The following is a 24,189-nucleotide window of genomic DNA, read 5'->3' as shown; positions in this document are numbered from 1 at the left end:
GGATCAGGCCGAAACTGGCTCTCTGACATCCTCCTAGGGGTCCCAGATTGTGAGAGGGTGCAGGCCAGTCCAAGAGACCCCACTGGTGCACGAATTCGTGCACCAGGCCTCTAGTACTTAATATGATCTCACAATATCTATGGCTATTAATGGCAGAGTGATTAGAAATCCTGAGGAGGTCTAGGTAAGATGTGTATTCAGGGTGACAAATAAAAGTGTTTTCTTAGTACTGCTAGCACCCACAGAGTGTTAACATCCTTGGAAGACAGTGCAATTGAAGCAAGAAAGAGAAACTTCTTAAATACCCATTTGATGCCCTCCAATTTAATTCCAACTTCAACAAAAGTAGAAACAGCTAACACAATGAAAACACTGAAGAAAACAAAATTGAATCCTTGGAGAGTTCAGAGCTGATCACTTTACATCTCTGATTTGATCGTTTGATCCTTAATCTATAAGCACATGCAATTTTATTTTAAATCCTTTTCTCATTCTGAAAGAAAATGCTTCCATATTTAAGGAGAAAATAGGAGAGAGAGAGAGGGAGAGGGGGAGAGAGACAGAGAGAGAGAGAGAGAGAACTTTTTGAGTTCAGCAACTCTCAAATGAACAAAATATGGACGTTTTATTCTTCTAACCACTAGGGCACCAGCCTACTCTTTATTAAATATCTGTTGAAAGAAAAGACTATATTAATTGTTCTTACAGCTAGATTTTTATCTCCATTGTTCAAGTCAGATGATGCTACTATGTAAAATGATGCTATCAACCATGATTATTATCTGAGTGGGTGTTGCTGAAAAACCGATACTGGATTATTCTACAGTTACTGGGTGTGGTATTTTTCCCAGTTAAGAATGAAGGTTTGGCCTGGCCGGTGTGGCTCAGTTGGTTGAGTGTCATCCCATGCACCAGAAGGTCACCAGTTCGATTCCCAGTCAGGACACATACCCCTGTTTCAGGCTCGCTCCCCAGTGGGAAGCATACCTAGGCAGCTAGTTGATGTTTCTCTCTCTTTCTCTCCCTCCCTCCCTTCCTCTCTCTCTAAAACCAATAAGAACATTAAAAAAAAAAAAAAAAAAAAAGAACTAAGGTTTGAAGGCCATAATATCTGCAACTTGCTCTTAAATGGCTCAAAAAAAAGTATATAGCCGAAACCGGTTTGGCTCAGTGGATAGAGCGTCGGCCTGCGGACTCGGGGGTCCCGGGTTCGATTCCGGTCAAGGGCATGTGCCTTGGTTGCGGGCACATCCCCAGTGGGGGGTGTGCAGGAGGCAGCTGATCGATGTTTCTCTCTCATCAATGTTTCTGGCTCTCTATCCCTCTCTCTTCCTCTCTGTAAAAAATCAATAAAATATATATATTTTTAAAAAAGTATATATAGAAAATACATATAGAAGTGCAAAGACGGGATTCCTTGACTACTCATGCAACTTTAAAAAAATTAATTCATTTATATATTAATTAAAATTAATTATTATAAAACATGTATTCAAAGAAACTTTAAAATTCTATACCTTTTGTTTAATAGCAAAACTTGTGTTATATTCTAATTAGATGAAATACTAGAAAACAGTTTTTATATTTTTATTCAGTAACTAGGTTGTCAGAAATAATTAATACCCAAAAGTAAAATACCAGAGCACCCTTCCAGTTGCTAGATAAGATGCTAACTGATTCAGGAAACAGTTAATAAAGCCAATTGGATTTCTAAAAACAACAACAATGGCCTTTTAATCTTCAAGCAAAATTCTCCAATTTTAGCCCCTTGTTAATAGCAAAATTAACTATATTGCACAACTTTTATTCCTGACTCACCTCTTTGACCTTAAGCAATTTCCTCAACCTCTCTGGATCTAGCCTCTTTTTAAAAATTAAAGGAGTTATATGAAATTATCTTTGAAGTTCTGTCTAGCACTAACATTTACTGTAAGTTCCTTTTTACAAATAGGGAAATAAAAATTCTAATCCTAAGTGACCTTTCAGGAGTCGCATGATAAGAAGAAAGGCTAAATTTAAGAGTCAATTAATCATATCCAGTCTGGATACATATACCAACAAGGAGCCCATTGTAGAAAAACTGTCAAACTTCCCAGGCACATCTGCTGTCAAGGATCTGTCCTTGAGGGATCAGTTGCCAAAGCTCATCTCACTGGAAAATGGGAGGGCTGGGACGCTATAAACTCTCTGTTTGGTCTTGGGAACTTTTTCTGTCTGTCAGAGGTGACAACACTCCTGGAGGCCAGAGTAGGAAGGAAGAGGCCCGGAGTCAGCATGATCTCCACAGAGACTTGGGGCAGGAGATGACTTGGCCCTAGGACTGTTGCTACAATAGTCTTTGTGTTCTGTTACCCTTTGCAGCTACACAAACGCTTTCTTGTAAGAAAGCATGTTAGACTCATTTTGAATCCCTGCCCTTTTTATGCGATTTTAATTATGGGGAAGCAATTCAAAAGATTGAGTACTGATCTCTGGCTCATCAGCATGAGGTAAAAGGTCTAAGATGTCTTTGTTGTAAGTTTACCCTGCAATAAGGCGGTATCCTGGTCTGACGTGTCTACGACTCTAAAACAGAAAAGGACAAAGGAAGAAAGGACAAACTCTGAGGGTTAGGTTTTCGGTAATAAGACGGGTTTTTATAAAGAAATGCACTACTTTTGTTGGAAAGAGGATACTTATAATCTGATAATGGCAAACATACGCATGGTGTTTACACTGTCAGGCTCTGTTCCAAGCACTTCACAGGTACTGACTCATTTAATCCTCACAGCCACGTATGGGATAATTATACTGTTCTTCCCATTTTATAGAGGAGGAAACTGAAGCACAAGGAAGTTGAACAGCATGCCCAGAACATACATTTAGTAAGTGGTAGAGTCTGTTGAGCCCAGGCAGTCTGGCTCCAAGGTCCATGTTCACTCGCTCCAACTGGGGCTGGGGATTGAACCTGTAACTGAGTTACTTGCCCTTGACTGGAAATTGAACCCAAGACCCTTTGGTTCCCAGGCCGACGCTCTAACCACTGAGCAACCGGCCAGGGCCGAAGACTATAGTTTTAATAAGCATCCCAAGTGATTCTAATTTAGGAGATACTGTACCATCCTGAGAAATACTGACTCCTAAGAAGGATTCTTTCTTCTGAGAAAAAAGCATTTTATTCATCTACTCAAGAAGCATTTATTAAGTACGAACTATAAATTCAGAATTGTATTAATTCTAAACTTGGTATATGTGAGACTACTTCAATTATTGGGTCCTTGACATATTATGTTTAGCCTTTACAATAAGGGTAAAAGCTCCTTTTTACCCTTATTGTAAAGGCTAAACATAATACATATTAATTAATTTTAACAATTCAACAAGCATTTTATGAACACTCAACATGTGTCAGTCATTGGGTCAGCTCACTTCTATAAAAAGAAATAATGTTAACAGTGAAAAAGTAAGGGTCAAAAATAAGTAATAATGGATCCCAATCAAAATGTTTACGGAGGCTTGCCTTGGCCTGTGTGGCTCAGTTGGTTGTGAAATCCTATGCACTAAAAGGTCCCGGTTGGATTCCAGGTTGGGCACATGCCCCGGTTGCAGGTTCAATCCTCAGTAGGAGGCGTGCAGGAAGCAGTCCATTGATGTTTCTCTCTCATCCATGCTTCTCTCTACCTCTGCCTTCCCCTCTCTCTCAAGTCAATAAAAACATATTTAAAAAATACTTATGGAGGCCCTGACTTGGTAGCTTAGTTAGTTAGAACATCCTCCTGATACTCCAAGGTTGCAGGTTCCATCTTTGGTGAGGACACACACCACAAGAATCAACCAATGAATGCATAAATAAGTGGAACAACAAATTGATGTTTGTCGCTCTCTTCCTCTCCCTTCCTCTCTCTCTTTAAAAGCAATCAATGAATAAAAAATGCTTACGGAGGCCCAGCTGAGTGTTGTACCATGCACTAGGAAGTCGCTGGTTCAATTCCTAGTCAAGGCACATGTGTGTGTGTGTGTGTGGGGGGGGAAGCAGCGGGTGTTGGGGCTCAATCCCCAGTAGGGAGCATGCAGGAGGCAGCCAGTTGATGTTTCTCTCTCAGGACATTTCTCTCTTCTTCTCCCTTCTTCTTTTTGAAATCAATAAAAACATATTTTTTAAAAATACTTATGGAGGAGTGTACAGTGCAGACACAAGCCTTTCTACTGAACCATCTATAACTTAATCCTCAAAGCTGTTTGGACTTAGAGTAACTTCTAGTCAAGTGTTTCCCTCAAATTCATCTGAAGGAAATTAAACTAAATTTCACGTTATTTAATTAATCTATCCATCCATTTATTCAATTACTTTAATGAACCCACTGTACAAAGAAGCCTAAAACATTAACTCAAGGCATTTACCCAAGGGAAGAAAAAAAATACACATATGCAAACTAAAATACAAAGTAGAATATGAACAATAGGATTTAAAATTGCATACAGAAATTCATATAGAAAGTGGGGGGAGGGCTTGGAAAATATTAAGTATAGTACTCAGAAAATGTGGCTTTGATGTATGAATATAAGATTAGAGTACCATAGTAAGACAAGTTTTTTAGTGTAGCAGAAGCAATGGGCATCGACTGAGAACTAGCAAAAGTCAGCCCGGTGGAGTGAATGACATTAGAAAAGACCCAGTGGCAAAAAAAAAAAAAAAAAAAAAAAAAGAAAAAGAAAAAAGGCAGGATGTAAAGTTTCAACAGATTGGCTTGGTTTAGAACAAAAGGGTTAGTTGTTGGGTGAAAAGGAAGAGTGTGAGGTTTGATAAAGTATGGTAAATTCTGATACAAGTCAAACTGTCATGACAAATTAAAACATTTGAAACACCCTACAGATAACAGTTTTGTTCTTAGGACGTTGACGTCTTTTCTTGTAATGAATTGGTAATAAAACATTAATTCTACCAGACCAAGCTATTTAAGTAATATTTTGTACATAGAGTAAAGGGAAATGCCATCAAGAGGATAAAACAAAATATAATGGAACAAATTTGAGAGATTATCTCTTCTAATTCAACCCTTCTTTTACCAGAAATGAGGTCACGGATCCAGGCAAGGTAGGGTGCTCTCCAGGACCGTGGTCGGCAAATTGTGGCTCGCGAGCCACGTGCGGCTCTTTGGCCCCTTGAGTGTGGCTCTTCCACAAAATACCACGGCCTGGGAGAGTCTATTTTGAAGAAGTGGCGTTAGAAGAAGTTTAAGTTTAAAAAATTTGGCTACCAAAAGAAATTTCAATAGTTGTACTGTCGATATTTGGCTCTGTTGACTAATGAGTTTGCCGACCACTGCTCTAGGGTATTGAGGAAGCCAGGTGAGGCTGCTGCCTCACTTACCGACAGTTGATGGAATCTTTAATGTTTACAACTCTACCTGAATATCATGATTATGATTATTTGATGATCAATATGAAAAATGTGAAACATGTAAAAATTACAAAAAGAAAAGATAAAGACAGCATATATAGAAGATGTTGAAATCTAAGGGTATGACATTTAGATCTGCCTGAATCAGGGCAGAAACTGAAGGAAATGAGAGGAGAGGTCAAGAGACATGCCAGTTGAAAAGATAATAGTACTGCTCAGTACTCAGTGGTTGAGCATTAACCTATGAACCAGGAGGTCCTGGTTCAATTCCAGGTCAGGGCACATGCCTGGGTTGTAGGCTGAATCCCCAGTGAGGGTGTGCAGGAGGCAGCCGATCAATGATTCTCTCTCATCATTGGTGTTTCTATCTCTCTCTTCCTCTCTGAAATTAATAAAAAAAATTTTTTTAAAAGGTAGTAGTACTTTTTCATTTCTTTTTTTAGTAGTAGTACTTTTTCAGAGTGACTGCCTACATAAGGAAGCCAACAGATAAAATAAAGCAAAAGAACAAGACACCAAACCCCAAGTATGAACCTGAGCATCAGACCTGAAGTTGTTCAGTTGTATAAGGCGAAAAGTGATAGCATTGAAATATACTTAAGTAATTTTTTAAAAAGTAATTCTTTGCAAGATGAAAGACTTCTGGAAATTGGTTTCACAACATTGTGAATATACTTAACCACTGAGCTGTACACTTTAAAATGGTTAAGATGGTAAAATTTATTTTTTAAAAATTAAAAAAATAAGTGTCCATAATTTTTTTAAAAAGCAATTATTTTTATTAATTCAAACTTTTGCCCCATCTACTTTGGAGCTTTATCAGCTTTTTATATTGCAGGAACACAGATCCATTCAGGTCACCTCAGTTAAGGGGAAGTCTATCTATTTTAAGGATACACGTGACAATAAAGGAGATAAGAATATCATAGGAGCCTAAGAATAGCAGTATGATTGGGCTTCAGTTGAGAACTAAAATGAACATGGAACTGGACGAATTCCATGCACACCTAAGACTGGGCTCACTTGTCACTCTTGGCTGCTGCTGGAATGCAGTACTCCCCAACCACAGGCTGTCACCGTTCCTCTCTGTCTCTGTGACTACCAGCCAACCACTTCATTTAGTTATAGTTTCTGCTTATTCATGGTCTCTCTATAACCAACTTTTTTTAGCTTCTCTCCTCACAATCAACAGACTGATTCACCCTGTGTATCCCACTTAAAATTCTTGAAAAGAAAAAAAAAAAGAAATCTAACTGGCATAGTTTAATTTTCTTTTTTTCCCAAATTTAAAAAAATATATATGTTTTTATTGATTTTTAGAGAGAGATGAAGAGAGAAGGAGAAACATCGGTTGGTTACCTCCTGCACACCCCCTAGTGGGGACAGAGCCCGAAACTCAGGTATGTGCCCTAACAGGGAATGGAAACAGTGACCTCTTTGGTGCATGGGTTGACGCTCAACCACTGAACCACACTGGCTTAGCTCAATTTTCAACTTAATTGTGAGTGAGAATCACCTGGAGAGTGTGTTGAAGCATAAATTGTTGGGCCCCATTCCCAGCATTTCTGATTTAGTAGTCTGGGCTAGGGCCTGAGAATTGGCATTGTAACAGAATCCCAGGCAATGCTGACTACATAGACCACAGCCTGCTTAATCACTCTTGTCTGTTTGGACAGAGCAGCTGGGGCTCTACCTCATGTTGCCAATAGTGTACTTCTACACTAACTCTCAGGCTCATAATTGGGAGATTTTTAATAAAACTTCTTTCTCTTTTAGGCCTCCTCATATATACAGTCATCCGAGTCCTATCCCTTTTTCTTAAAATCATTTAGAAAATTTTTTTCAATTACAGTTGACATACAATATTATTTTAGTTTCAGGTGATTAGACATTATATAACTTACTAAGTGATCATCCCGATAAATCTCCTATTCATCTGACACCATACATAGTTATTACAGTATTATTGACTAGATTTCCTAAACTGTACTTCACATCTCCATGACTATTCTGTTACTACCAATTTGTACTTCTTAATCCCTTCATCTTTTTACCCATCCCCCCAACTCCCTTCCATCTGGCAACCATCAAAATGTTCTCTGTATCTATGAGTCTGTTTCTGTTCTGCTTGTTCATTTATTTTGTTTTTTTAGATTCAGTCATTAATAGATAAATATTTGTTGCCATTTTTAAAAAATATTTTTTAAAATTTTTTATATTTTTATTGATTTCAGAGAGGAAGGGAGAGGGAGATAGAAATAGAAACATCATACAACAAGACTGTGCACACAGTCCACAAAGGGGTGCACCAAGAGTGTCTACCTCAGGCAACTGGGGAGGCTGAGCCACTGGGCCCTATAGGACACCTAGCACACAAAGCCACTCTATCAACTCAGGGAAGCAGCCAAAATTCAGAGACAAAGAAACAGATCACAAATGACAGAAATGGAGGACAGCAAACTACTGGATATAGAGTTCAAAACCATAGTTATAAGGTTTTTCAAGAATTTTCTAGAAAAGGCCAATAAATTTAGTGAGACCCTCGAGGATATGAAAAAGGACCAACTAGAAATTAAGCATACACTATGCATGCATATAAGCATAACCAATGGATGCAAAACACTGGGGGGCGGGGGCATTGGTAAGATATGTACACATATAATACCTTAATAAAAAAAAAGAAATTAAGCATACACTGACTGAAATAAAAAATAATATACAGAGATCCAACAGCAGACTAGAGGATCGCAAGAATCAAGTCAAAGATTTGAAATACAAAGAAGCAAAAAACACCCAACCGGAAAAGCAAAAAGCAAAAAGAATCCAAAAATATGAAGATAGTGTAAGGAGCCTCTGGGACAATTTCAAGCGTACCAACATCTGAATTATGGGGGTGCCAGAAGAAGAGAGAGAGCAAGATACTGAAAATCTATTTGAAGAAGTAATGACAAAACTTCCCCTACCTGGTGAAAGAAATAGACTTACAAGTCCAGGAAGCACAGAGAACCCCAAACAAGAGGAATCCAAAGAGGACCACACCAAGACACATCATAATTAAAATGCCAAGAGCAAAAGACAGAGAGAATATTAAAAGCAGCAAGAGAAAAACAGTTAGTTACCTACAAGGGAGCACCCATATGATTGTCAGCTGATTTCTCAACAGAAACTATGCAGGCCAGAAGGGAGTGGCAAGAAATATTCAAAGTAATGAACAGCAAGAACCTACAACCAAGATTACTCTACTCAGCAAAGTTATCATTTGGAATTGAAGGTCAGATAAAGAGCTTCACAGATAAGAAAAAGCTAAAGGAGTTCATCACCACCAAACCAGTATTATATGAAATGCTGAAAGGTATTCTTTAAGAAGGAGAAGAAGAAAAAAGTAAAGATAAAAATTATGAACAACAAATACATATCTATCAACAAGTGAATCTAAAAATCAAGTGAATAAAAAATCTGATGAACAGAATAATCTGTGAATATAATAGAATCAGGAGCATAGAAAGGGAGTGGGCTGACAATTCTTGGTGGGAAAAGGGTGTAGGGGGTGCAGGAAGAGACTGGACAAAAATCTTACACCTATGGATGAGGACAGTGGGGTGGGGGCGGTAAGGGCATGGGGTGGGGTGGGAACCGGGTGGAGGGGAGCTATGCGGGGGAAAAAGAGGAACAACTGTAGTAATCTGAATAATAAAGATTAAAAAAAAAAAGAGAAAGAAATAGAAACATCAATGATGAGAGAATCATTGATTGGCTGCCTCCTGCTCCCAACCCAGGCATATGCCCCGACCAGGAATTGAACCGTGACCTCCTGTTTCATTGGTCGATGCTCAACCACTGAGTCATGCCAACCAGGCCTATTGCCATTTTATTGTTCATATTTGATAATTTATTTTTCTTCTTCTTAGAGAAGCCCCTTTAATACTTCTTATAATATTGGTTTGGTGGTAATGAACTCCTTTAGCTGTGTCTTGTCTGGGAAGTTCTTTATCTGTTCTTTGATTCTAAATGACAGTTTTGCTGGGTAGAATAATCTTAGCTGTAGCTCTTTGCTTTTCATCACTTTGAGTATTTTATGCCAATTCCTTTTGGCCTGCAAAGTTTCTGTCGAGAAATAAGCTGACAGCTTTCTAGGAGTCATCTAGGCTCTTATTTGTAGTAATTTGGATTTTTCTTTTATCTGTTCCTCTTCTCTCTTCTCCTCATGCTACTCCATTTAATTAGGAGCCAATTCTATCACATTATCATAAAGGCTACTGAACCCTAACTATAAATCATAGGATACTTCTCTAACTATAAGTGTTGTCATGATGTTCCAAGCTGTCATTTACTTTTGACCTATACCAGTATTTCTCAAACTTTTTTTATGAAAGTAGCTCTAACGCAGTGGTTCCCAACATGGGGCACACGCCCCACAGGGATGGGGGGAGGCAATTTGATTTTTAAAGGGGGGCAATTCAAGAATGAGTTATTAATTGATTTTTTTGCATTTTTTATGGTTCTAGGGGCCTCATACACAGTATATAAATATATATTGTGACATATTTATTCATTTCAGTTCTGTTATATGTTTTGAAACTTTATTTGCTATTTTTTCCATATCACTTCATATTATCATTATTTTTTAAACAATTTCTTAGTGATTTCTTCCTCAGTACTTCAATTGCCCTTTCGTTCTTTTATTTTTCTCTTTCATGGATGCCATGCTCTTTGGAAGCTTGTTTAGACTAAGTTAGTGGCCTTTTAGGCTTCCCCCACATGAATAGGAGCTCACTTTTTGAATAATAATAATTATATGTCATGGGGGTAGGGTGGCGGGCATCAGGATTTTAGAGATGCTTAGGTGGGGCATGGCCAAAAACTGGTTGGGAAACACTGGGTTAGAGTGTAGTTTACAATTCTGCACAGCATCGAGCCTTAAACTAGGACTTATTATAAACTGGCTGCTGGGAGTTCAGTGTGCAAACATGTTTTGTTTAACCACCAGATCTTGGAATGCTGTGCTACTATTAAATTGCTTTCTTTTGGATTCAAAGTCCTCCAAAAATGATCATTTCAATCGTCTTTGCAATACCAAGTTACTGTCTAACAAACTGAAATAACTTTAGTTAGTAAGTTCTCAATACTGAATTGAATCTGGTTGTTGGCAAATGGTTTACTTCTATAGTCATCTAGCACAATGGTTCTTAAACCATGTTCCCCAGGCCAGAAGCATCAGCATCCCCTGGGAACTTGTTAGAAGTGCAGTTAGTCTGTCCTGTTCTATACCAGACCTGGTGAATCAGGAACTCTGGGTTTGGGGCTGAGCAATCTGCCTTCCCGGTGATTCTGATGCAGCTGAAGTCTGAGAGCCACTGGTCCAATGTTTAGTTTTCAGATTTAAAACAGAGTAAGAAAGGGATTTTTGCCCTAGCTGGTTTGGCTGAGTGGATAGAGCATTGGATTTTGGACTGGAAGGTCCCGGGTTCGATTCCGGTCAAGGGCACATGTTCGGGTTGTGGGCTCGACCCCCAGTAGGAGGCATGCAGGAGGAAGCCGGTCAATGATACTCTCTCATCATTGATGTTTCTACCTCTCCCTTTTTCTCTGAAATCAATAAATAAAATTAAAAAAAGGAAAGGGGTTTAAAAAATTACTGTAATGGATATAAATTGCTATTTAAAGAAAAATATTCATGCCCTGGCTGGTGTGGCTCAGTTGGTTGTAGTGTCATCCAGTACAAAATTTGATTCCCCATCCGAGCACATAACCAGGTTGCAGGTTCAATCCCCAGTTTGGGCGCATGCAGGAGGCAGCCAATCGATGTTTCTCTCTCTCCATCTCTCTAAAATCAATAATAAATAAATAAATAGCCCTGGTCAATGTGGCTCATTTGGTTGGTTGACTGTACCGTCCACCAAAAGGTTCCTGGTTGGATTCCCCGTCAGGGCACATGCCAGAGTTTCGGGCTCAATACCTGGTAGGGAGGCGTGCAGGAGGCAGCTGAAAGATGTTCTGCTTTCACATCGCTGTCTCTCTTTCTCCCTCTTCTCTCCCTTCCTCTCTCTCTCTCTCTCTCTCTCTCTCTCTCTCAAAGCCAATAAAAAACATTAAAAATGGGCTCTTTTATTAGAATTCTGACACTAAATATATTTTTCATGAGGCTCTTCTTAATTTAGGAAATGTGTTCTAAAGGAAGAGCAGATTAAACCATTTTTAATTCATTTGTCTCCTCCTAGTGGCAGGTTTTAATATATTGAACATACTAGTAACACTCCATTTATATTTCTCAGAAATTATATTTCTGAATTTTTTCATGAGATCTCTCTTATTAACTACAATTAAAATCAATTGCCGCCCTGGACGGTGTCGCTTAGTTGATTCAGCATGGTCCCACGCACCAAAAGGTCACTGGTTCTATTCCTGGTCAGGACACATGCCCAGATTGCAGGCTGGATCCCAATCCCCAATCAATGTTTCTTTCTATCTCTCCTTTCCTCCCTCTCCCTCAAATCAATAAAAACATATATTTTTAAAAATCAATTACCCTCTCCACTAAATTAAATATATTTTTCTCTATTAGATCCAACTGTGGCTGTACAAAACCTGCAATTTGTCTCTTACATGATTCTTTTATTTTTAATTTACTGATTTTAGAGCAAGAGAAAAGAAAGGGGAGAGAGAGGTAGGAAGAGAGAGAAGAGGGAGGAAGGGAGAGAGAGAAACATTGATTTGTTATTCCACTTATTTATGCATTCATTGGTTGCTTCTTTTATATGCCCTGACTGGGATCAAAACCACAATCTTTTAAATATATTTTTTATTTTATTATTTTTAAAATATATTTTATAGATTTGTTACAGAGAGGAAGGGAGAAGGATAGAGAGTTAGAAACATCAATGTGAGAGAAACATCGATCAGCTGCCTCCTGCACACCCACCATTTGGGGATGTGCCCGCAACCACGGCACATGCCCTTGACCAGAATCGAACCTGGCACCCTTCAGTCCGCAGGCCGATGCCCTATCCACTGAGTCAAACCAGTTAGGGCTAAATATATATTTTATTGATTTCAGAGAGGAAGGGAAAGAGAGAGAGAGAGAGAGAGAGAGAGAGAGAGAGAGAGAGAGAGAGAGAGAGAGAGAGAAAGAGAGAGAGAGAGAGAGAGAGAGAGAGAGAGAGAGAGAGAGGAGAGAGAGAGAGAGAGAGAGAGAGAGAGAGAGAGAGAGAGAGAGAGAAGAGAGAGAAACATCAATGAGAGAGAATCATTGATCTGCTATCTCTTGATGCCCCCTACTGGGGATCAAGCTGGAAACCCAGGCATGTACCCTGACTGGGAATTGAACCATGACCTCCTGGTTCATAGGTCCATGCTCAACCACTGAGCCACAGCAGCTGGGCCAAGTCTGCAATCTTGGCATATTGGCATGAATCTCTAACCAACTGAGCTACTTGGCCAGGGAAAATCTCATTTTAATGAGTACTTTGAGCCCTTGGGCTCCCAAGGTGAACCTAGGGGTGAACAAATTCCTTTAACTCTTAAAACCAACAAGAGAAGGTTTGAGCCCTAACCGGTTTGGCTCAGTGGATAGAGCGTCGGCCTACGGACTCAAGGGTCCCAGGTTAGATTCCGGTCAAGGGCATGTACCTTGGTTGCAGGTGGCAGGAGGCAGCTGATCGACGTTTCTCTCTCATCGATGTTTCTAACTTTCTTTCCCTCTCCCTTCCTCTCTGTAAAAAATCAATAATATATATATATATATATTTTAAAAAGAGGTTTGATTTTTTTTCCTGAAAGATTTTTGATATGGCATGATACTTTATGGAGATACTAATGCCCTACATTTCCCCCTTTATTTCTTCCAAGCAGGTAGCCAGGCCATTTGTATTCCTCTGTCTGGGATGTTTATAGAATGGAAAGCTGAAGCTACTGGAAGATCATGTCTTTTCCTATCTATTGTTAGTCTTAGCTCATTGAGGAAACTATGCTTGATGTTTGAGAGGGAAAAAGAGGGGGGTGTCTTTATTTAAAACAGAAGGGGAAAAATGGAGATATCTGTATGTTGGGTAGGAGTGTAAATTGGTTTGCCCTCAGTCTCCTGGCAGCACCCTGGAGAGGCGCCGGGACCTATGGTCTGCTTAGAAAGGCTAGACATCAAGGTTCCCAAACATAGGAACCCCATGCTCTGTGGAAACAAGTCCCTGCACTTCAAGAATGTATAGCTTTAACCACGGGAATCTCAGCAGTAACCAATGTGGGCTGAAGATTGGAGAGGTCTCTCCAAATACTATGTATGATCTGGGGGTATTACTCGGAGGAAATTGAAGCTGAAGCTAAAATTGCCTTTAGCTCAACAATCTGCATCCCACAGAAACACATCTTTAGGTAGCTCATTCTGAACCCCCACACTAGTTAATCTGAAATGCGCTCTTAATTTGGCTCAGGATAAATGTAAACTGAAGGTTAGTGCTCACATGATATTGTCACATAAGACCGTCTATACCTGCGGAGAGTTTTTATAAGAATTTGAGTCAAACTGATGCCATATGCCAGGGAGCAAGATCTCAAATGCTCCAGAGAATGCGTTTCTTTTATGCATTTAATTAAGGAGGGAACTAAGAACAGTTACAAGGATGTAGGAGAAAGCAATGTAGGAATTGGATTGCAGGGTAGTTAAGACTGTGTGCTCTCTTGAAGGTGACTACTGCTTATTTCAAAAGTGTGTTAACCTACGTGCACAGAAACAATGGGCAGGCTTGCTTAAAGCACACACAAGCCTCTACTAAAAAGTTATACGCCTGGGGTGTGACTACCCACCTTGAGTCTCCCGGTTAGTAATTTACAATCAGATCACCCTATTAGTTCCTTTCCTTTTTCCCTCCAAATATTAAGAATTGATGTCCAAGAAAGTAGGTTCCGCTAACACAAGCCTCTGCATCCCCCAGCAGGTGGAGGTTTCCTTGCTTGCACTTCTCCCTCCCCTCTCCCTCACCAGCCCTCTCCTCCCTCCTGGGGCGGGGCCTAAGCGATGGCTCCCTAGGTCCCAGGACCTCCAAGCCAGCCCGGACCGGCTTCTGCTCTCTGGAGAGGAGCCAGGAGCCCCGCTGGTGTGTGGCTCAGTGGTTGAGCGTCCACCTGTGGACCAGAAGGCCACGGTTGGATTCCCCGTCAGGGCACATGCCCAGGTTGCAAGCGATCTCCAGTAGGGGGCATGCCAGAGGCAGCTGATCCATCATTGACGTTTCTTTCTCTCTCTCCCTCTCTAGAATCAATAAAAATATAAATAAGTAAAAGAAAGAAAGGAACAAGGAACAGGCCTGGAACCGGCCTCCACCTGGCCACAGGGTGGCCACCTTGCCGCCAGCAAGGAGTGGTTTAGGGGCCTGAGCAGCAGCAGGACTGGAGGGGAGGGGGCTGCCCGGACTCAAGATGGCGGCCGCGGTGGGCGTGGCCAATCGCTCCGAACGCGGGGAGGCGTGGTATCGGCGGCCGCGGTGGGCGTGGCCAATCGCTCGAACGCGGGAGGCGTGGTGTCGGCGGCCGCGGTGGGCGTGGCCAATCGCTCCGCCCGCGGTGGGGCGTGGCCAGCCACTGGGGGCCGTGGGGAGGGTGGGATCATGGCCGCCGCGGTGGAGCGGAGTCCCAGGGACGGGGAGGAGGAGGTAGGGGAAGCAGTGAGGGCTACGACGGAAGCCTGGCAGCGGGAGGGGAAGGGAGTCGGGTGCGGCGGCGGCTCGGAGCCCCCACGGGCGCCTCGCCCGCGTCTTGGTCCTGGGGCTGCAGGCGGGGGCGGAGGCCCGGGGGGAGGGGGAGGGGTGGAGGGGGTCGGGGGAGCTGGCCTCAGCCCTGACTGCAGCAGTCTGGTCTGAAGGGGGAAGTGGAGGAAGTCGCTTTGGGAAACGGCGCTCGCTTCCTCTCCTTGAAAGCAAGACCTAGTGTTCACGGAGGTGGGGTCGTTGCCGTGGGGGTGTGGGGGGTGCTCCGGGTCACGGCCTCTTCCTGCACGGCACCCGCGTGCTCGCGTGTTAACCCCGCCTTCTCCCACCAGGAGCAGTTGGTTCTGGTGGAATTGTCAGGAATTATCGATTCAGACTTTCTCTCTAAATGTGAAAATAAATGCAAGATTTTGGTGAGTCTCCTGGAATTGGGGAGTGGTTGTAGATTTTCATAAACTTAGGACCAGAATGAATGGTGAACTTTGGGGACTGATACATTCATTCCACGTTACAAAGCAGTGAACTCTAAAGACTAGCGTAGAGGTACCGGGGACCGTGGGAGCAGGTGGGAGAAGATGCCTAACTGCTTGAGTGTCTGGATGTGTGGCCGCAGAGAGTTGAAGATTTGGAGGAAGTGGCATTTTGATAGATATTTTGAAAAAAATGCATGGTTTTAGATAGTGAGGTGGGAGAGAGGATAATGAGATATGCACACACAGGTGAAATGTGGAGAAGGGAGAGAAGGTACCTACTACTAAGAAAAGACTTCAAAGACCTCATACTCCCCTGTCTTGAGCTATGGTATTCTACGTTACCACCTGTTTTATCACTTTGCTTTAAAATCTTGGAGCAACTGTTGACCAAACTTCCTCTGTTCTTAGGCTGACTTGAAGAGCATGTTGACTGTAATAGACCTATTACTTGGGTAGTCTTCAGGCTGGAGCTGCTGGGGTCAGAGCAGTGCCAGTGTATCTTGTGCCAGGACAAGAAGCTCTAGACTCTAGTGCAGGCGTGGGACACCTTTTTTCTGCCAAGGGCCATGTGGATATTTATAACGTCATTCGGGGGCCATACAAAATTATCAACTTAAAAATTAGCCTGCTGTATTTGGTCAAACAAATAACTCACCCTAAGTCTTGGCAGGGCCAGATTTCGTGGGCCTACCATCTGGACGTTCCCCACCCCTGCTCTTGGTAGCAAGGTTACATGTGGAAGGCTTTTCTTTCTTTTTTAAAAATTGAGATCTAATTAACATACAACTTTATATTAGTTTCAGGGGTATGGCATAATCCTATGTAATAAAACCCTAATATGCAAATTGACCAAACAGCAGAATGACTGGATGCTATGATGTGCACTGACCACCAGGGGGCACACTCAATGCAAGAGCTACCCCCACCCCACAGGCCCCAACCAGCGGGGTGATGCTAGGGGATGGGGCTGGCGAGCAGGCGGCTCCAGGCCAGCCATGATCACCCAGTGGTCGCCCCACAGATGGGCCCTGATTGCTGGCCAGGCCTAGGGACTCTACCTGTGCATGAATTTCATGCACTGGGCCTCTAATGATTCAATATTTGTACCTATTGCGAAATAATGATCACCCCCCACTAAGTCCAGTTAACATCTGTCATCACACATAGTTATAAATTTTACTTTTTTGTGATAACTTTTAAGATTTATTTTCTTAGCAAGTTTCAAAGAAACAATAGAATATTATTAACTGTAGTCATTATGCTGTACGTTACATCCCCAGGATTTATTTATTTCATAATTGGAAGTTTGTATCTTTTGACCACCTTCCCCCATTTTACCCAACCTCTAAGGCTTTTTCTAGTGATCTTTTATAATCCTGTATTCTGATGTAGGGAATTGACACTGAGCGGCCCATTCTGCAAGTGGACAGCTATGTATTTGCTGGCGAGTATGAAGGTAGGAGGATGTCAGGTAGATGAAACTCCTTTTTAAATATGCTTTTCAGAGAATGTAGCTCTATTATTTCTTAACAAGTTATCTTTAAATTTTTCCACAGACACTCTTGGGACCTGTGTTATATTTGAAGAAAACGTTGAACATGGTAAGTGATTACTGTGGTAACTCTTGTTACTATGAAATACTTAAAACATATGTATGTACAGTGAATATTAAAGTTAAACATTTTATATACTCATTGTCTAGCTGTATCAAATTCGACCATTTTGCCAGATGGTTAGAAAGCACTCCAGATACTCTTGAAGCCCCTTGTATACCCCTCTCCAAATTTATTCTCTCCCTTCTGTCCTCAGACAATCATTTACCTTAAGTTGGTGTTTTTCTTCCCTATACCTGATTTTATTTTATTTTTTTAACCTTTTGCACTCGGATGTCGAGTGTGACTCGACACGGTTAGCATCGGTAGCAGCTCGTATGTCGAATTGTATTGAATGTATCAATAATTTGAAATATAAAAAAATCCAAATAAATAAGTTTGTATGAAAAGAAACTCCAGTTTTTTATTCTACTGCTGCGCTTTGTAAAATCTGGGGTATTTAAAAAATTAAATCCCGAGTAGAATAAAGCAATCGAGAAAAAAGCAAGCGAGTGCAAAGGGTTAATATACCTGATTTTATATTCCATTTGTATGTATGCACAAAAATAGCATTTTTGTATATTTACAAACTTTATATAGATTATGCCATATTATGCATATCATTTTATAATCTTTCAATTAGAGATATGTCTTGAGACTTATACATACTGAAATATATAACTGTTTTCCCTGTTTCTTAGTATTCTATTTGTAACTATACCACAATTTATTCTCCAGTTAACAGACATATTGGTTGCTTTCATTATTATCAGTAATTATTAATAACTTATTGAATGCCTTCTCTATATATGTCAGGCACTATTCCAAACGTTACATGTGTTAACTCATTTAATCCTCACAAGTTTACGAGGTAGATCCCATTATTATCTTCATTTTATATTGAAAAAACAACACACAACAACCTGAAGCACAAAGAGATAAATAACATTCCCAAGGTCATATACAAAGAGGCAGAATCAGGATTTGAACCCAGATGGTCTGCTCCAGAGTACATGTTCTTAATTATGCTTATTAACTCACTACAAAAATGCTGCCATGAATATTTTTATTCTCCCTGTGCATATATGTAAAAATGTTTAAGATATACACTTAGAAATGGAGATAGATTGATGACTGTGTTGGGTTCAACAATATGAAATGACTTATTTGGGCTGGATATTGACAATTTCATGTAGTTCCACTTACTGTGTTGCTTTCTAACACATGTCAGTTACACTCCTAGGAGCAGTGTATGGAAGTTTGCAGTGTGTTTCACATCCTTAGCTCAGATCCTCATCCTCCCTCCTGCCTATGCCCACAGTTTTCTATAAAGCTGTAACCCCAGACAGTGGGGTTGGCAGCATGACTTTCCTCATCCTTCTCTCACACTTGATAATTTTGTGTGGTAGAATTTTATTGATTTATTGTTAATATATATTTTTTGATTTCAGAGGAAGGGAGATAGAAAGATAGAAACATCAGTGATGAGAGAGAATCATTGATCAGCTGCCTCCTGCACGCCCCCTACTGGGGATCGAGCCCGCAACCTGGGAATGTGCCCTTGGCTGGAATCGAACCCAGGATCCTTCAGTCCGTAGGCTGACGCTCTATCCACTGAGCCTGACGGGCTAGGGCCAGTGTGGTAGAATTTTAGACCTCGTTACCCGGTAATGCCAAGTTTCTGGCTTCACTTTCTTACTCCGGGGCTGGAGCCTAGCAGGCCCATAGCTTTACTTTCACTCATAGTTCTGTGTGGCTGTCCCCTGGAGTTGTTTGTTGTTTTGAGTCCAGTTGTTAAGTATTTTATCTGTCATTTCTCTATGCTTGGACAGGAGAGATGAGTTAAATCTTGAACTTATTCCAGTATCTAGACAGGAGGTAGGGTAACTCACTAAACTGGAATTATTGAGGCTTAACATGATTATTTTATTTGTACTATTATATTATAGTATAATAATTGAATTTATTTTATGTTCTAGTGGATGCAGAAGGCAACAATAAAACAGTGCTAAAATATAAATGCCATACGATGAAGAAGCTCAGCATGACAAGAACTCTTCTGACAGAAAAGAAGGAAGGAGAAGAAAGCATAGGTTAGTTAACCTAGTTTTTCTGAAAATTGGTGAATTAATATTGGTTTTGACAGTGACACATTGCTACCAGGATACATTTTTTGTACTTTGTAGTAATGACTATATGAATATGTTAAGTATATTATTGAAAATGCTCCATGGAAAGTACCAAACATAGATTTAAAATTCAGTTGAACTCTTATGTAGCAGAGGGTGCTGGGGACAAACAAGAAATCTCTATCTGCTTTGCATTGGAAATAGTTGTGGGGAGTTTTGTCAAGAAACTTGACATGATTTCTGATTCCTAGGGAAATCAGCAGTCTCCTTCCTTTCCTTTCTTCCTTTCCTTTCCTTTCCTTTCCTTTCCTTTCCTTTCCTTTCCTTTCCTTTCCTTTCCTTTCCTTTCCTTTCCTTTCCTTCCTTATTTATTTATATTTTTATTGATTTCAGAGAGGAAGCGGGGGGAGAGAGATAGAAATATCATTGATGAGAGAGAATCATCGATCAGCTGTCTCCTGCATGCCCCCCACTGGGGATCAATCCCGTAACCCAGGCATGTGCCCTGATAGGAAATCAAACCATGACCTCCTGGTTCATAGGTCGACACTCAAACCACTAAGTGACACTGTCCAGGCTCTTGTTTTGTTTTGTTTTAATTAAAATTCTTTGTAGGTAGAGAAGATATGATGATAGCTGTTCTGGATTCCCAAGGTGTAAGCTCAGAGGATTTACTGGAAACTTTTGGCAGCTGCAGCAATCTTTCCCAAGAAATTTACAGCTGGAAGAAGCTGGCTTTATATGTGAAGGAGGAACTAGAGGACCATAGTTGTTATTCCTGAGTCTAGTTCCTAGTTAGCATTCATTTAGCCTTCTCTAGTTGCTGATTGTCCCAGACTAGACTTTAGACCAGTGCTTCTTGCACCCACAGCAGGCACATATTTGTAGAGACGAACAAATAACCACCTGATGGTTTAAAAGCTCATTGCTCAAAGACATATTTGAAACCCTTGTAAATATGACTCTAGTGATGAATATTCATGGCTTGATAGATTTATTATATTTTAAGGAATAAACATTTGAAGGTACACTAATCATGTAGAAATTAATTATACCAACTATCATAACTACAGAACAAATCTTTGTTCTGATCATGTATACCCCTAAACTATCCCCTTTTTTAGGCACTCTGAAAATAATGGGAAGAAGGAGGTACTTGAAGTTCTAGAAAGAACTTGAAAAAGAGATACATATTAGAGAAGCTTAGCTAGCATTTAGATACTCATTAAAGCAGATTATAAAATTTCCTCTCCTGTAGTCTTTAATAATCTGATATTTGAGAAGATTTTGGTGTTTTGTTTAATCAAATAAATTAGTAACAAAGTATTAGTTATCTATTGCTGCATAAGAAATTACCTGGAACTTAATGGCTCAAAACAACAACAAAAAACCCCAACTCTCTTTCACAGTCTCTGTGAATACAGATTTTGGGAGTAGCTTAGCCACGTGGTTCTGGCTTGGAACTCCTCATGAGGTTGCAGTCAGTATGTTGGCTGGGCTGCAGTGTCTGAAGACTTGAGCAAGGCTGGAAGATCTAATTAGATAAGATAGCTCACTCACATGGCTGGCAAGTTCGTGCAGGCTGTTAGCATGAGGCCTCAGGTCCTTGCCTCCCCATAGTACTGTTTGAGTGCCCTCCTGAAATGGCAGCTGGCTTCTCCCAGATCACATGGTCCATGATGTCGTTTGTGAATAGCCGTAGAAGTCATTCTGTCATTTCTGCAGTATCCTATTCAGTGTGGGAGGGGACTACACAGGGGCTTGAATACCAGGAAGGCGAGGATCATTGGGGACCATCTGGAGGCTGGCCACCAAACACAGCAGTATGCTGGAGGCAGAACCGAATAGATAGGAGATGTGGCCCCTACCTTTTAGGAACTTGCATTCTAAAAGTAAGTCACGTTGAAACACATGGCTCAGTGTGACAACACCCATTTCATTTACCTTATTTTAAGTATCTGTTAGGTGGCAAGTATCATGCAAAGTAAGAGTAAAGAATGGCTTCAATACTTGCCTGGCAGGGGAGATACCATGATCACGAAGGCGGTTTTTCCAGGGTGAGGCTTATTTATTGCACTCTGGATGTGCTGACCCCTGTGGTTTCCTCAAATGTGGGAAATTCTACTGCATAATTTGTGGTAGTGAGGGACTGCGTGATCTCCTGTGGGGGCGGACTGGCGGGGGGATGGCTTCAAGGTTTTGAACCTGGTTGAGTGGTAGAACAGTGCTCTTGCAGAAAAAAATATAAAAGCCAGTAGTTGAAATTGAATTGGAGAGAAAAGAACTAATAAATTTTTGATGGAGACTTTATAGACATAACATATAAGAAGACATGGGATCAGTAATTAGGAAGTGTCAACAAACAGTTGCAAAAGAGTTAGTTATGGTGAGGAACAGAGCAGATGGAAGTGTGAATAGGGTGGCAAGATAGGTTGGGGTATCTTAATATCTATCAGAATTTTGAGGATGAGACTAAACAGCTTGGGTTTGCTATAGAAATTAATGAGGCCCCAATAAATTCAATAAAAAGGGGAGAAAAGAATGAAGCAGATAACTGCAAAAAAAAACTGGATTTTGTTGTAACACTGGGGGAAAAAATCTTAACTTAAGCTTAAACTTTTTCAAAACAACTCAGAATACTGTTGTAAGTATCAAAGATTTTAAGCATTAAATATTAACCATGAAACTATAAAAGAAGAAATGAAAGAGGATCCATTGAAAATATTTGCCTGGAAGGGTAATAAGAATAAAAAAAATTACCATTATTGGAGCAATTTTTTTTTTTAGACTTTAAACTTTTTTTTTTAATTGTTTAAAGTATTACATATGTCTTCTTTTTTCCCCGATCGACCCCTCCCCTGCCAAGGCTGACCAGCAGACCCTGAGCAATGGGTAAATGGATTACTCTGACACATGTTTCTGTGAAAGAGAGGGCTAAGGGACTGCTTGGCTACAGCAACCAAGCAGCCCCATTTGCCTGCCTCCTTAGGCTTTTACTGTAACAACAGCTTGAACTAAAATTAACTTTTAGATACAATCAGCAGCATAAGCATCCTTGAGAAGACACATGCGTCTATAGTGTCCTTTAAGCAAGGACGTTTTGAAGTCTAAATATAAGGATTCCAGTGAAACACCTGGGGGCTTAGACTTGTTTGGAAAAGGCAAGGCAGGGTTTTCTGCCTTCAGCAAGGTCTTCCTAGAGGCCCCCGACCTTTCAGAGATTCCTCCTTACAGACTTTCCAACCAAGTCCCATGCTTCCCCACACTCCCCGGCCATTCCCACCCCCCAGGACAAGTCCCTACCACCCCAGTGTCTCTGTCTGTTGGTTATGCTAATATGCATGTGTACACTTCTTTTGGTTGATCTCTTAACCCCCCCACCCCCCGCCTTCTCTCTGAGGTTGGACGGTCTGTTCGGTGTTTCTTTGTCTCTGGATCTATTTTAGTTCATCAGTTTATGTTGTTCATTATATTCCACAAATGAGTGAGATCATGTGATATTTATCTTTCTCTGACTGGCTTATTTCGCTTAGCATAATGCTTTCCAGGTCTATCTGTGCTGTTGCAAATGGTAAAAGTTTCTTCTTTTTTATAGCAGCATAGTATTCCATTGTGTAGATGTACCACATTTTTTAATCCACTCATCTGCTGATGGGCACTTAGGCTGTTTCCAAATCTTAGCTATTGTAAATTGTGCTGCTATGAACATAGGGTTGTATACTAGTATGTCCTTTCTGATTGGTATTTCTGATTTCTTGGGATATATTCCTAGAAGTGGGATTACTGGGTCAAATGGGAGTTCCATTTTTAACTTTTTGAGGAAATTCCATACTGTTTTCCACAGTGGCTGCACCAATCTGGGAGCAATTCTTGATTGTAGGGGTTTATTGAGGGGTTAGGGCTTTGACTATGACTATGGAAAGGAACAAACATTTTTCACGGTTTTTGTTTGTTTGTTTTTGAGAGGTGTTTTATTTGACAATTGCATGTCGCAACTCAGAAGGACATATATGTGTTGATTTGAGATGAAAAAGTAGAATCTTCCATGGTATTATGAAAACTAAGTGGGTAAGGAGAAAATGGTAGAGAAGTGATAGTTTTCTTTAAGGTATGAGATAGCAGTGAGAGCTCAAATTATCTCTCAGAATGAGTTGGGAATTGAACTGTGGGAAGAAAAGCTTGGAGCAGTAACTGAAGCAGATTACTTTTAGTGATTTTGATGATGCATACCCTATAAGCATAACAAGGTCTCCATGTAAAATGGAAATTTTGTGATTATCAGTAGTTACAGGAACCATGATCCTTGGTTTATGTTAGAGTTTCACTTTGACATGTATTGATGGGATGAAAATTTAAAGAAAAATATATTTAAGTAACTAAAATTTATTTTTCATGTTTCTTTCTTGGTTTGTCTTCCCACCTTTAAACACCCCCCATACTCCCATTAGGTGGTGTGGAATGGCTGCAAATCGAGGATAATGATTTCTCCAATAGACCCAACATGATTTGTAACTTTCTACATGAAAATGAAGATGAAGAAGTTGTAGCTCCAGCCCCAGATAAACCTTTGGAGTTGGAAGAGCAAGAGATTCAAATGAAATTTAATTCAAACTTGAGCTATGAACAGGAAAAACCACCGCACTTGGAAGTAGAGGATTCTGGCCCTCTTATTGATACTCCTTCTGAAACAGAAAGTTCTGTGTTTATGGAAACTCAAGATGCTGCCTTAGAAATCACTCCTAGATAAAATGTTTTTAATACTAGTTAGAATTGTTTAAAGTTTTTATATAAAATAATTGACTACTTAGCTTTTGTTTGTTCACTATTTTATTATTTTTATTGGTTGTATACATTTTTAATTACAGCTACAACTTAATATAGCAGAATCATTAAGGACCAGATATAAATAGAATTTAAAAA

General features: G+C 40.4%; 2 protein-coding genes across 2 annotated transcripts in view; one reads left to right on the top strand and one right to left on the bottom strand.

Annotated features, from left to right (window-relative positions):
- The window catches only part of LOC307105420 (eukaryotic translation initiation factor 1-like), a gene marked incomplete at its 5' end in the record, with an annotated part of 20,686 nt that extends 5,708 nt beyond the window's left edge, over positions 1-14,978 (bottom strand). Inside the window, one exon of the mRNA XM_079781173.1 lies at positions 14,826-14,978. Coding sequence (XP_079637299.1) covers positions 14,826-14,978 — 153 coding nt within the window. The remainder of the gene's footprint in view (positions 1-14,825) is intronic.
- On the top strand, positions 14,975-24,189 carry GTF3C6 (general transcription factor IIIC subunit 6). Its single transcript, XM_079781472.1, has 6 exons — positions 14,975-15,021; positions 15,408-15,488; positions 16,941-17,004; positions 17,105-17,149; positions 19,120-19,233; positions 23,718-24,189. The coding sequence occupies exons 1-6, from the start codon at positions 14,977-14,979 to the stop codon at positions 24,014-24,016; spliced, it is 648 nt and encodes a 215-aa protein (XP_079637598.1). The 5' UTR covers positions 14,975-14,976; the 3' UTR covers positions 24,017-24,189.

Source organism: Cnephaeus nilssonii, assembly GCF_951640355.1.
Source record: "Cnephaeus nilssonii genome assembly, chromosome: 9".
NCBI lineage: Eukaryota > Metazoa > Chordata > Mammalia > Chiroptera > Vespertilionidae > Cnephaeus > Cnephaeus nilssonii.
The sequence above is the reverse complement of the archived record's forward strand: the minus strand, read 5'-3'. Positions and strand labels throughout refer to the sequence as shown.

Bases quoted from the DNA above. Each gene is read 5' to 3' on its own strand.
- GTF3C6 (XM_079781472.1), top strand. From the start codon at position 14,977: ATGGCCGCCGCGGTGGAGCGGAGTCCCAGGGACGGGGAGGAGGAG. The intron at 17,150-19,119 runs GTAAGTGATTAC...TTTATGTTCTAG, and splicing joins TGAAGAAAACGTTGAACATG to TGGATGCAGAAGGCAACAAT. The intron at 19,234-23,717 runs GTTAGTTAACCT...TACTCCCATTAG, and splicing joins GGAAGGAGAAGAAAGCATAG to GTGGTGTGGAATGGCTGCAA.